The following is a 14,861-nucleotide window of genomic DNA, read 5'->3' on the forward strand; positions in this document are numbered from 1 at the left end:
AAGGCAAGTGTTCTGTTCAGGGTAGCGCATGGTAATTTCCTGTGTGCGCTAAAAACGATAGCACACCTTAGAAAAAGGAGCCGAAAATCAAATTGTACCGGCCTTAGTTCTTCAATTTATACCTTTCATTTTCTGATTAGAGATCTTCTGTGTTTCTACGCTCTTTCGAATTCTGTCCCCGTTTTCATCTCCACCACCTCCCTCGGGAGGCCATTCCAGAAAACAACCACCCTCTTCGTGAAGAAGAATTTCCTACCATTGCTCCTAAGTCTTCCTCCCTGTAACCTAAAATGATGCCCTCTAGTTTTACCATTTTCCCTTCTCTGGAAAAGATTTGGTTCTATATTAATATCTTTCAAGTATTTAAATGTCTGTATCATATCTGCCCTATCCCTCCTTTCCTCTAAAGCAGTGGTTTTCAACCCTGTCCCGGGGACCCCCCAGCCAGTCGGGTTTTCAAGATATCCCTAATGAATATGCATGAGAGAGATTTGCATATAATGGAAGTGACAGGTATGCAAATGTCTCTCATGCATATTCATTAGGGATTTCTTGAAAACCCGACTGGCTGGGGGGTCCCCAGGACAGGGTTGAGAACTACTGCTCTAAAGTATACATATTTAGGTCTTCCAATATCTTCTTTGCCACAAACTAAACTAAACTAAACTAAACCTTAAGTTTATATACCGCATCATCTCCACGGGAGTGGAGCTCGACACAGTTTACAAAGCTAAAAATATAGGAAGAGAGAGGGGAAAGATTTACAAGGGATATATAAAGAGGGGATGAAACAGAGGAAGAGATGTTATATGTTAGAGAAAAGCCAGGTTTTCAGTTGTTTTCGGAATAGTTGGAGGGAGCCCAGGTTCCGTAGCGGGAAAGTGAGATCGTTCCAAAGGCCCGTGATTTTGGAGAGGAGGGATCTTCCCAGTTTTCCTGCATGGAGGATGCCGTGTAGAGAGGGGAAGGATAGTTTATGTCTTTGGGCTGATCTGGTGGTAGTTGGTGTCGGGGCGAGGAAGGATAGAGGGATTAGGGGCGGAAGGATGCCGTGAATGATCTTGAAAGCCAGGCAGGAGCATTTGAAATGAATTCTGGAAAGTACTGGGAGCCAGTGAAGATTGGTAAGTAGAGGGGAGACGTGGTCATATTTGCGTTTAGCAAAAATCAGTTTGGCTGCAGTGTTCTGGATAAGCTGGAGTCTGCGAAGACTTTTTTTTGTTAGGCATAAATAAATGGCATTACAGTAATCGAGTTTGGATAGGATAATGGATTGTACAAGGACGGTGAAATGTTTTTGGTGAAAGTAGGATCTAACTCTCCTCAGCATATGGAGGCTGAAAAAACATGATTTTGCCAGGAAATTCAGGTGATCGTTGAGGGAAAGGGAGGAGTCGATAGTGATGCCAAGGACCTTGCTTGAGAAATCAAGGTGCAGAGCAGGGCCTGTGGGTAGTGTGAAGAGGGCGGGCAGGTGAACTAATTTTGGGCCGAGCCAGAGTAATTTTGTTTTTGATTCATTTAATTTCATCTGTACAGAGAGGGACCAGGCATGAAGTGATGTTCTCTTGGAGGTTTGTATGGTTCTGATCTGTTTCGAGGAGGATAAGGATATCGTCTGCATATGTGTATAGTGTTTCAAGGGGGGATAGTTTGAGGAGCTTCAGGGAGGTCATATACATATTGAAGAGAATAGGAGATAGGGGAGAACCCTTTGGGACACCACAGGAAGGTGTCCACGAAGCAAATTTGGAGCCGTTTGCGTTGACAGTGTAGGAGCGAGCGCAAAGGAAGTTAGAGAACCACTTTAGGACAAAGGAGTCTATTCCTCTGGACTGCTTCAAGTTTTCTTATATCCGTTGCCCGATACGGTCTCCAAAATTGAACACAAAATTCCAAGGAGCCTCACCAATGACTTGTACAGGGACATCAATATCTCCTTTCTTCTGCTGGTTATGCCTCTCTCTATACAGCCTAGCATCTTTTTGAAGTTTTGTACTCTTTCCTCTCCCTTTCCAAAAGTAGGTAGTACTTCTGAAAAAACTACAGGTCTTTACAAAAGGTTTTAACCCCTCCCCCAGCTCCCGAAAAGCTTTCTGTACTGCAAGTGGGTTATTGTTGGCCGTCTCCAAATAGGAAGAAAAAAAAACCATTTAAAAACAATGTCTCCAAATAGGAAGAAAAAAAACATCTAAAAACAATGTCTAGTTTTGAAATGTTGTACCTGCTTTTCAGTATTTAAATCATCCTCAGTTTTTATCCTTTGTTCCTCTTGATTTTCTTCTTTTTCATCAGAAAGAGGAGCATTAGCTTCTACCTCATCCTCAAAGTCTTCGCTGTAATTTCCTAGAAACAAAACAGGGGACGGATTTAAACTGTGAAAGAGAGACGGGAGAGGAAAACCTAAAGACTGTTTGCGGGTTGTGATCCATTTTGACAACTATGAAAATTAGCCCCCTCTTTTACTAATGCCTTCTTTTACTAAGGTGCGCTAATCGAATTAGCGTGCGCTAAGTGCTAACGCGTGCGTGCTAGTCTATGAACGCACTAGCGATTAGCGCGTGCTAATTCGATTACAGCGCATGCTAATCAGTTAGCGCACCTTAGTAAAAGAGGGGGGTAAGGTGCGTTAGCATTTAGCGCGCGCTAGATCAGTTAATGCGCCTTAGTAAATGGACCCCTACATTAGGAATTTGTTGTAAGTACATTTTCAGGTGCAGCCTTTCTCTATCCATCTATTTCATGGCTCATGACTCTCCTTCCTCAATAGCAAAAAAACCCAACAAACCCCAACTCTCTTGTCCTGGTTTTTACATTCCCTTTATGGCCGCTTTGGAAGGAAGGAAGGAAGGAAGGGTATGGGAAAGAGAGAGTCTGTTCTCTTCCTCCCCCTAACCCCTGACTCAGCAACAGGTTGCCTTCTTTTATGGCAGGGGTGCCCAACACGTCGATCGCGATCGACCAGTAGCTCAGGAAGGCAACGCGAGTCGATCGCGGAACCCATCCCGGGCTCCGTGATAGACTCGTGCTGCCGTCCTGATCTACCGGGCCGATCAGCCTTCCTCTCCAGTGTTCTCTCTAGGGCCTTTTAGCTGGGCGGTCCGCCCAGCTGTCATCTGCTGCTGCCGCCGCTGCTGAACATTAAAAAAAAAAACGGCTTGGAGATTTCAGCCCGTAGCGAACTTATGCTCCGTGGCTCTAACGTGTGCGTGCCGGCTTCCCTTCTCTTCCCTCCGCACATGTTGAGAGCCCTGAAGCAAGCGTTCGCTATGGGCTAAGGCGGGAGACAGGTTAGTGAAGCATTTGCTCTTCTTGCTGCCGGGTCCTGCCTACTTTCTGTTTCCGCGAAGGCAGGACCCGACAGCATTTCCCCCAATAGGTCGATCGCGATCTTGGGCCAATCAGCCTTCCTCTCCCCGACGGCAGAATTGACGTCGGGGAGAGGATTGCTGGTCGGCCGAAGCAGGGAGAGCTTGGGGCGGCGTCGGCTTTCGGGCCTGTTATTGGTGGCGGTTTGGGTCCTGATCTCCGATGGCAGTGGCAGTGGCTTGGGGGAGGGCAGGGAGAAAGAAAGAAAAAGGGCAGGCAGGGAGACAGAAGGAAAGAAGAGAAACAGAAAAAAAAGAAAGGGAGGCAGAGAGAAAGAAAGGGCAGGGAGAGAGGAAGGAAAAGTTGGGGGAGGAAACGAGGTCTGGAGGAGAGGAAGCATACAGGCTAAAAGAAGGGAAGAAAGATTGGATGCACAGTCAGAAGAAGAAAGTACAACCAGAGACTCATGAAATCACCAGACAAGGTAGGAAAAATGATTTTATTTTAAATTTAGTGATCAAAATGTGTCTGAATTTATATCTGCTGTCTATATTTTACACTAAGGTCCCCTTTTACTAAACTGCAATAGAGTTTTTTAGCGCAGGGAGCCTATGAGCGTCGAGAACAGTGCTGGGCATTCAGCGCAGCTCCCTGCGCTCTAAAAACTGCTATGGTGGTTTAGTAAAAAGGGAGGGGGATATATTTGTCTATTTTTGTATGGTTGTTACTGAGGTGATAGTGCATAGAGTCATCTGCTTTGACCTCTTTGAAAAACCCTGGAATAGGAATGATAATTAACATTTTCTATGCGTACAGTGTGCGTTGTGTTTTTTTAAAATTTTATTGTTGGTAGATCATTTTGACTTGGTCATTTTAAAAGTAGCTCGCAAGCCCAAAAAGTGTGGGCTTGTTTTATGGGGTTTACTATCTTTTATTTCATTTCGTTCTCAATTTAGGTCATGTCTTACAAAGGAACATTCTGTAGTCAATGCATGCTACGAGAATATAAAATGAACAAACATGCAATAATTGACAATAAAAAATGCTCCGCTCTCCCACCAGCTCGCCTAGAGGTCTGCCATTTATTACTTCTTGAATCATGGGTTCCTGAGGAAGGGACATGTTCCCGAAACCAGGCTTGGTCGAACCTGGTGCTGTGGAATTCCATCTGCCTTGTCCTCGCTCCCTTGGATGCTGGATGAAGTTTAATTGAAGCTAAGTTGTTTGCTTTTGATTTTTCTGGGAGTTGGCTAGGGGGGTTCCCTGAGTGATTGCCGTGACTGAATTCACCTGTGTTCATTGTGCACTGTTTTTTGTGATGGTAGTGTTATTTTCATTTGAAGCACACCCTAGGTACCCGATGATGGTGGGCAGGCTTATTGGTCTCCACCTGACTGCGTGAAGCATTGGAGCATTGCTCCCGTTGCTGACCTTGTGCACTGAGGGTACCTAATTTCACTTTAAACATCTCTATGTTACTTATTGATTTGTATCTACTTTTGTCTGCTAGTTCTTCTGCGGTGTCTTCCTGTGTCCTGCAATCACTCACTGAACCTCGGACCGCTTTTTGCCTTGTTGTTGGTATCTTTGCAAGTTCTTTTGGCAAATATATTTTTCTTGGAGTTTGTTGCGCGAATGAAAAATGAATAACATTATATCAATATAAAACATAAATTATCATCAATACATAGCAATGTAACAAAAAAATAAAACCAAATCAAATGCAAAATAATTTTAAAAGATTAAAAGAAAAATGATGGCATAAGTGGGGCAGAATTTTTTTTAAATAAATAATTCTAATAATTTCTCCCAAACCATCTCATTTCTTAATTCCCCTCCTAAATCTTAAGCAGCTCAAAATAATGGCAATAGCCCATATTTCAACTTTCCAATAATTATTCATAACTCCCCTACCCAAGATGGGAAAAGCAAATTCCAACCCCTTCGTTCCAGTCACTTCTAAAAGAGCTCTTAAAGGGGATGATCACCTTAGGCTCACCTTTGAAAAGAAACTCATCCCTCTTATGGCCGAAGATGATGTCACAATTGGAAGCAGGAATACAGCAATGCCAAAAAGCAGACCATTGATACCAAGATCATCCATCCATAAATATCTGCAGCTCTCGTAGGCTACCAACCCTTTATCCCTACCCTCCATGACTGTGTTGTACTACATAACCTCTCTCCTAGGTTTTCTCCTCCTTTCTGTTTTCTTTAATCTCTTAAAGCAATACCTCTGCATTACACATTTAGTCAAATATTCCATAAATTTTGCCTGGGGACGAAACACTGATGTGGCCTTATACATGTAGGCTTTCCGTTTCCTAGAGCACTCTTCCTCGGAAAAGCAATTTGCTTCTTCTGCCTGATTTATACCTTTCTGATTTTTGTTCCCACCATACCCTTGATTTTTTTTCTCATCAAGAGCAGCCATATTTAGTTTCATATGTCTAGTCTGAAAGATTTTTAAGCAGATGCATTTTGGTAGCCTCTCTCTAGATCACCTCCAGACTACCTCTATCAGTGCTTACCAAATTTTCTGTGGCCATGGCCCCATTTTCTTTTTTAAATTTAAGAAAGTCTTTTATTAAATCCAGGAAATACATGCGCCTCCTGTGGCCATGCCCCCCTTTGAGTTATGCGTGATCCAATTTAAGAACCCATTGTTATAGAATATCATCAGTGGTGTAGTAAGGGGGGTGTCTTGGTGGGGGTGCTGGTATCCGTTTTCGTCTCCGCCTCCCTGCTGCTTCCCATTCGTCCCCTTGCCATGCGCATGCCTTCACTCTCCCTCCCCCACCCTAACTCTAGCTCTTTACCAGCGCGAGCAGCAACTCCAACCTGTTGCTTGTGCCAGCATCGGCTTTCCCTCTGACATCACTTCTGGGTCCCACGCTTAGGAAGTGACATCAGAGGGAGAGCCGATGTCAAAATGAGCAGCAAGTTGGTAATGCCCATGCCAGGAAAGTTAAAGAGGTATGGGGGAAGGGAAGGGATAGGCACAAGCGCGCGGGAGGGGTGGGAGGGACGGGGTGGGGGAGGCACCCCAGGCGCCTCTCACCCTTGCTACGCCACTGAATATCATGTAGCCAGATCAGTGCTCAAAGAATAATTAATACCAATTAAGGGCTTGTTAGCACCAATAATTAAATCACTGGAGCCCATTAACTAATTATCTGGGGGAAGTGCTTTAACTTTCATCTTTAGAAAGAAGGGGAGGGGAGCCTCAAAGCAAGAGTCGCAGAAAGCTCAACTAGAGTGGAGGTTTGCCAAAGGACCGCAAACCGTTGCCCATTTGTGCCATTTCCTCTGCTATACCAACAACTGTTCATAAGTATGTTGTTCTGCCCCCACTTTGTTTCTTAAATAAGAACAAGTTTGGTGTTTTATGTTAAGATATACGAGTGGTAGTGCTCTGTGGACCTGGTTTCCCAGAGGGCCTTGCTTCTCCCAGAGAGTTAGGCGGCCTCCCTAGAGCATAAGCCCACCCTCCTTCTTCAGTGCGGGAGAACTGTGGCCATATTTGGACACCGTGTGGCAACTTAATTTCTGTGTATAACTTTGCCCTCTCACCAGGTTCTTACCTTTATGTCTAACAATATAACACAGCTTAGGTTTATATCCAAGTCTGGAGAACGGTGTCATTTTCACAAGGTGGACACTCCCAGCTCAACTCTGATGTGCTGGTAGAGTAGAAGATTTGCGACAGGCTTGAACTGCATTGAATCCATCTAATTGCAAGTGTCTATTTTCGCTTCATTTATTAAAAGAAACTGTTCAATCACTTCCGAGTCTGGCTGATGACACTGAGATTACAGAAGCAAAGGTTAGCTGTATGGGGACCTCATACAAGTGCTAATAACTTCAGAGTGAGTTAGCAGTGTTTGGCATTTAGAGGAATCCTTGTATAACAGTACAGAATCTGAGGAGGTTCATTAAAGCTGTCGGCTGTACAAAGAGACATTTAGCCAGCAACAATGCAATCGTCTTTTTCTCCTTTATGACACAGGTAGTAAGGCACATTACTGTAGCTTCTGTATGTATAACCTTTGGTACATCATTTTTCTGTCTGTGTTTCAGAATATTGTTGATCCGAGAAGAACAGTTTTCTCCATGGAAACACGGCCAATGTCGTGTTATTTAAAAGACTGATGCTTTATTAAAAGAGATTTTTTTTATCCCTGGTTGCTGAAAATCATTTGGTCTACATCAGGGGTGCCCACACTTTTTGGGCTTGCGAGCTACTTTTTAAATGACCAAGTCAAAATGATCTATCAACAATAAAATAAAAAAAAAACCACAAAGCACACTGTATGCATAGAAAATGTTAATCATCATTCCTATTCCAGGGTTTTTCAAAGAGGTCAAAGCAGATGACTCTAAGCACTATCACCTCAGTAACAACCATACAAAAATAGACAAATATACCCCCTCCCTTTTTACTAAACCATGATAGCAGTTTTTAGCGCAGGGAGCTGCGCTGAATGCCCAGCGCTGCTCTCGACACTCAGGCTCCCTGCGCTAAAAACCTCTATTGCGGTTTAGTAAAAGGGGACCCTAGGGAGAACACTGGAGAGGAAGGCTGATCGGCCCGTAGACCAGGACGGCGATCGACTCGAGTTGCCTTCCTGAGCTACTGGTCGATCGCGATCGACGCGTTGGGCACCCCTGGTCTACATCATATAAATACCACAATTAACAGCCACCACCGACAAATGGGCACCCTTGCAGTCTTCCAAGCCCTAGCCTGCAACTCTGTTTTCATAACCACAGACAAGCATGTGACCCCCCCAGCACACTCAAGTTGTGGGTTCATACCCCACACTGCTCCTTGCGACCCTGGGCAAGTCACTTAATCCTCCACTGACCCAGGTACATTAGACAGATTGTGAGCTCACAGGGACAGATAGGGAAAATGCTTGAAGTACCTGTATACAAACCACTTTGAGTGTGGTTATAGAACTACAAAAAGGTGGTATACAAGTCCCAATCCCTTTTAATCTATACAAATTTTCCTACAGCATTATCTGCAATCCTGCTATCATGAGTGGAAGAGCCTAATGGTTAGAGCCACAGGTTGAGAACCAGGGAAACCAAGTTTAAATTTCACTATTGCTCCTAAGGATTTTGGACCCGATGCTCAAAATTTACCGTGCCTTTAACGTCTGAAGTTAAACCAGTTCTACTCAGTTTAGCCTACAAGCTTTTTAGCTTCTGATGCACAAAATGGCTACGCGCGGCCTTTTCCGTGTTTCGTAGCAGCCTCCAAGAACACTATGCAAATGTAGTACGAGCTCATTAATATTAAAATGAGCACTCTGGGCGATGCCCAGACATTGCCGAGTGATGCATGAAACACTGACCTTTAAGGTCTGGAGGTGCCGGTAGTGTTAAACATAATATACACGTGTGTTAAAAGTGCATCTCGGGAGGAGTGCCCACACACTGCTCGTCAACTTAGATGCCAAAAAGGCGTTTGATACAGTTTCTCTTTCATACCCTGAGAGCTTATGGGTTTCGGAACTTCATCTATCAAGCTATTCCGACGTTATAGGCTACTCCGGGGGCTTGAATGTGGGCCAATGGTGTGCTCTCAGGTCGGTTCCTGAAACAGAGGGGGACGAGGCAAAGATGTCTTTGTCTCTCTTCCTCTTTGTGCTAACATTGGACCCTTTGATTACAGAATTACAGTCTAATCCAGATATAAAAGGCATCCCCATAGGTAATCAAGTTTTCAAAATAGCGGCTTTTGCCGATGACGTTGGTGTTTATGCAAGACCTTCAGCACTCAGGAAAGCTTCCAGGAGTATGGGGATTTCTCGGCCCTAAAACTAAATTTATCTAAATCAGAAGCAATCACTACTGCTTTCAATGCATATTCATTGGGGGAATCCTGAAAAGCCGACTGGATTGCGACCCTCGAGGACCGATATTTGACACCCCTGGCCTATTTGGTGGGGAAAAACAGCATTCTAAACTATTGGTTGCAAGAGCAGCCTCCATCCTTTGGGTACTGGCACAACTAATTACACGCCTTGATGCTATGGAAATCCTATGGGGTAGAAAACAAAAGGCATTTTTACAGGTCTGGGATAAATATCTACAAACTCTTTCACCAAGAGCACAAAGGGCTAGATTCACTAAGTCCACCTTACCTTGCTGGTCCGTGTCCGGGGCTCCCTATTCACAAAGCATCCTTATGCTAATTAGGCTGATCGGAGGCATGTCCCCAATCAACCAAGAGGATCGCAGAAAAGCGATCCTGACGCATGCGCAGACCATCTTCTTTGCTTGTAGATGGTCTGCGCATGCGTCTAAGACCCCTCTGAGCCGCAACTTTTTTTTAAACTTTTACTTTTTTGTAGCCCAGCGAGCCCGTAGTTTTAACCTGTTTTAAACCCACGGGTTAAAACCACGGGCTCACAGAGCAGGGAAGGGTAGGAAAGATTCAGGGTGGCAGGCAGGAGAGATCCGGGGACAAGCAGGGCAGCGATTAGGTAGAGAGCAGAGCGGAGATTCGGGAGCAGGCAGGAGAGATCCAGGGAAGAGCATCGGGGCAGCAGGAAGGAGAGATTCGGGGCAGCAGAGAGCAGGGCGTCAATGGAACTGAAGAGTCAGAAAGACGTTTGTGACTGGTCCCCGGCAGTTGCTTCTTGGGTTGATCGGTCAGCCCAGTCGGTTTCAAAAATTTCTTTAGTGAATCGCGTCCCTGTCTACTTTGCATGCATTTCCTCTCATTTGCATGCACAGATTGGAAGCAGATCGCAGGAGAGGTTAGTGAATCGGGCTGGAGGGAAATCTGGTCACAAAGGGGTCGCAAACCGATCGGTTTGCTTAGTTAATCTAGCGCAAAGCCAAACACTGAATGGATTTAAGAAACATACACTGATCCTGCTAGACATATAAGAACATAAGAATTGCTGCTGCTGGGTCAGACCAGTGGTCCATCGTGACCAGCAGTCCGCTCACGCGGCGGTCCCCAGGTCAAAGACCAGTGCTCTAAATGAATCCATTATTAGAGGAGGAGAGGGGGTTGGGTTGAGGTTTGATTTCTTAGTGGGAATGCATATGGGACTTTTCTATACAGCTGGGGTGCCTAAGGGTATCGACACTCCAGTCATTAGGATCTTTTGAGGGAGGGAAGTTGGAACCTGGGCAGTAATTCTGAGGGGTTAAATGGGATTATATGATTAAATTTGTGTCTGTATATGGCCGTTTGGAGGAGGATGGGGTGGGGAGGGCTTCAATGGCTGGGAGGGTATAGATGGGCTGGAGTAAGTCTTAACAGAGATTTCGGCAGTTGGAACCCAAGCACAGTACAGGGTAAAGCTTTGGATTCTCGCCCAGAAATAGCTAAGAAGAAAAAATTAAAAAATTTTAAATTGAATCAGGTTGGGCAGACTGGATGGACCATTCGGGTCTTTATCTGCCGTCATCTACTATGTTACTATGTTACTATGTAAATTGTGTTTGATCCATTGGTGCACCATGTATTGTTGGTTTGTATTTTCTTGAGTGTTGTACAGTTTATGCGGATGTGGAAAAAGGACAAAACCGAGGAAAACTGGAAAGAGCACAGGAAGCATCAAAAAGAATGTCACCGAGCTGATAGAAGAGCAAAAAAAGAATACGTGGGACCGCTGGATGAAGGAGATAGGAAGGGAGTGGTGAAGGAGGAAAAATAAGTGGCGGATAGACTAAACAGGTTCTTTTCGTCAGTATTTACAAGAGAGGACACATCCAACGTGCCGGAACCTAAAAAAATCTTCAAAGGAGCTCAAGCAGAAAAATTAACATCCTTGGAAGTAAGCCTCGTACTCAAGCAGATAGACTAAAAACTGACAAATCTCCAGGCCCGGACGGAATCCACCCTAGGGTATTGAAAGAACTAAAGGAAGAAGTAGCGGAATTACTACAGCAGGTTTGTAATCTATCCCTAAAAACAGGGGTGATCCAAGAGGATTGGAAGATAGCAAATGTTACACCCATCTTTAAAAAAGGATCGAGAGGTGACCTGGGGAACTACAGACCGGTAAGTCTGACTTCGGTCCCGGGGAAGATGGCGGAAGTGCTGAAAAAATACAGCATCGATGAGCATCTAGAAAGGAACAAACTGATGAAAACAAGCCAACATGGCTTCTGCAAGTGAAAATCGTGCCTAATGAACTTACTGCACTTCTTCGATGGGATTAACAAACAAATGGACGAAGGGACCCCATAGACATCGTATACTTGGATTTCCAAAAAGCCTTCGACAAGGTACCCTCATGAACGCCTATTACGGAAACTGAAGAACCATGGGGTGGAAGGAGATGTACATAGATGGATCAAAAATTGGTTGGCGGGCAGGAAGCAAAGGGTAGGAGTGAAGGGCCACTACTAGGACTGGAGAAGGGTCACGAGTGGTGTTCCGCAGGGGTCGATACTCGGACCGCTACTGTTCAATATATTATTAATGACCTAGACACAGGTACGAAGTGTGAAGTTATAAAATTCGCAGATGACACAAAACTTTTTAGTGGGGTTAGGACTAAGGAGGATTGTGAATATTTACAAAGGGACCTGAACAAACTGGGAGAGTGGGCAAATAAATGGCAGATGAAGTTTAATGTAGAGAAATGTAAAGTCTTACATGTAGGAAACAGAAACCCGATGTACAGCTATACGATGGGAGGGCTGGTAATGGGTGAAAGTAGCCAAGAGAAAGACTTAGGGGTACTTGTGGACAAAACAATGAAGCCGTCGGCACAGTGCGCAGCGGCCTCTATGAAAGCAAACAGAATGCTAGGTATTATCAAGAAAGGTATTACAACCAGAATGAAGGACGTTATCCTGCCGTTGTATCGGGCGATGGTGCGCCCGCATCTTGAGTACTGCGTCCAATATTGGTCGCCGTACCTTAAGAAGGATATGGCGATGCTCGAGAGGGTTCAGAAAAGAGCAACGCGCTTGATAAAAGGAATGAAAAACCTTTCATAGGCTGAAAGATTGGAGAAACTAGGGCTCTTTTCCCTAGAAAAACGGAGACTTAGAGGGGACATGGTAGAGACTTACAAGATCATGAAGGGCATGGAGAAAGTGGAGAGGAACAGATTCTTCAAACTTTCGAAAACTACAAGAATGAGAGGGCATTCAGAAAAATTGAGAGGAGACAGATTCAGAACCAATGCTAGGAAGTTCTTCTTCACCTAAAGGGTGGTGGACATCTGGAATGCGCTTCCAGAAGGTGTGATAGGACAGAGTATGGTATTGGGGTTCAAGAAGGGATGAAGGAAAAAGGGATAGAAGGGTATAGATAGAGGATTATTATACAGGTCCTGGACCTGATGGACCACCGCATGAGCGGACTGCTGGGCGCGATGGACCTCCGGTCTGACTCAGCGGAGGCACTGCTTATGTTCTTATGGTTCTTAATAAAAAAGAATTTTGATAAAAGTGCATCTCAGGCGCGCGTGTGAATGACGTGTCTCACTTGCATTTGTTAAAAGCGTAACGGCAGGACTGCATGAGAGGTGAAAGTTAAAAAAATAAAAATAAAACGAGGTACATTCATCAGACACCATATAATATACACATGCGTTAAAGGCACATTTCATGCGTGTTCATTAAAAACTTATACTGGCACCTGGTACCTGGAGGACAAAGGGATTGAGGGGTACAGATAGGAGTGGAGGTAGGTTTAGGGATAGGATTAGAGGTAAGTTACAAAATTAGTCTGGGACCACTGTTCAGGCAATAGGCCTGATGGGCCGCCGCGGGAGCGGACCGCTGGGCAAGATGGACCTCTGGTCTGCCTCAGCGGAGGCAACTTCTTATGTTCAAATGTGGGGCTGCTGATTGCATATGTCTCGCCAAAGCAGTGTAGAAAAAAACAAGCATATATATCTTGCGTTTTCACATTTGCATGGTTTGTCGTAGTTCTCTGCTCCTCCCCTTCTCCACTGGCGTCCACGGACACAAGTATATAATGTTCATTGGCCTATGAAGTGCACCTATGATGCGGTACAATAAGACACATCTATTTGATGCCCATGCATGCGCACATTTATTCTTCATTCTGCACGTGTATCAGTCGCTTTCTCCAATGACTGATCTAATGGAATTTCTATAAATCTCATTTGCATGCAAAGGTTTTTGAGCATCACTTGTTTAGAAATTAAGAAAATTTACCAGCACTATAACAGCATTCAGGATTTTAACGGGGACTTTTGCGCATCAGAGCCTTAATCGTAAGCCCTCTGGGGACAAGAAAATACCTACTACGATACCCAGAGCGTGTAGGCTCCTTCACTCTCTTTACTGGTGGTGATCTTATTCTATGCCTTTATGGCGGCCATTTTTCATTTGTCATAGCTGGAGTGTCACATTTCTCTAAGCCAAAATCCATCGAAGTATCTTTAAGTCAATTGAATATTCATTGCTTTTCAGTTACATTTTCCGTAAAGTTTAATATATGTAAACTAAATATAAATCGCCTTGGGATACATCTGAAAAAGATATGAGCTAAATCCAAACTCCCATCCTTTCCCATCACCACAGGTGATTTAACAAATCTAAAGAAGGTTTTTGAATGCTTGGCATAAAAATACAATCATGCATATGGAATACAGAAATACAAGAGAATAGCGGTGGAAAAAGACACTGATAGGCATTAACAACTGAAAGATTCTGCAAGATCTCAAGGTGGCAAAAGAGAATGATACGACCTCAATATTTAGAGCACCAAAAGCATTTGACATGGTGTACAAAAACAGGAAATAATAATGAGGGTAGCTTGAAAACTGGCTGACAATTGGGAAGGTCTGTCTCCTACAAAAAGATCCAGCAAAATGGACTGTCCCAAACAACTACAGACTGATAGCCTGTCTGCCAACTGTGTTCAAACGGCTGACAGGAATAAATAGCAGATGCAGTCCGAGAAAATTTAGAATTAAGTAATTTGATTCCAATGGAACAAAAAAGGAACCCAATGAAAAGCACCAGAGGCAAGAAAGCTCAGATTCTGATGAAAAAACATGACTCATTTTGAAATGCCTGAAAATAATTGGAAAGCAACGAGTCAGTGTAAATCAGAACTGACAAGCTGATTATCAGGCGTCGAGCACAACATAGACACACACTCTCCCCCTTTGTTGTTTATGATTGCTATGATTCTTCTGTCAATTATACCGAGAAAGACAGCCTTGGGCTACCAGACTGAAGAGACATCTCCAGAAATGTTACATCTACTGTAAATGGAGAATTTAAACTCTATGGAAAATGTAACTGAAAAGCAATGATTATTCGAATGGTGTTCAGCAGTGATTTAGATAGAGGGGCCATTCTAAGGCTGTCCACTGGTGCCAAGTCACTTGAGAAAAAGTGCACCAGCCAGAGTCCAGCGGTGGAGGATTGGGATAGTCGTCGACACAGCCTCACTCGGTGGAGTCAAAGACATCCCCAGCTTCTCCCCAATGAGAGAGCTGATGCCTCTCTCTCCCTAGAGAAAAACTGACAGATCACCTTCTACCTTGCCTTTCAGTCTTCCCCCTCTTGTCACTGCGAGGTGATCA

General features: G+C 44.3%; 1 protein-coding gene across 4 annotated transcripts in view; it reads right to left on the minus strand.

Annotated features, from left to right (window-relative positions):
- The window catches only part of CEP162 (centrosomal protein 162), a 209,935-nt gene that overhangs the window by 138,461 nt on the left and 56,613 nt on the right, over positions 1–14,861 (minus strand). For all 4 annotated transcript variants that reach the window (XM_033939253.1, XM_033939254.1, XM_033939255.1 and 1 more), the window contains one exon: positions 2,225–2,346. In XM_033939253.1, coding sequence (XP_033795144.1) covers positions 2,225–2,346 — 122 coding nt within the window. The remainder of the gene's footprint in view (positions 1–2,224; positions 2,347–14,861) is intronic.

This window comes from Geotrypetes seraphini, chromosome 3, assembly GCF_902459505.1.
Source record: "Geotrypetes seraphini chromosome 3, aGeoSer1.1, whole genome shotgun sequence".
NCBI lineage: Eukaryota > Metazoa > Chordata > Amphibia > Gymnophiona > Dermophiidae > Geotrypetes > Geotrypetes seraphini.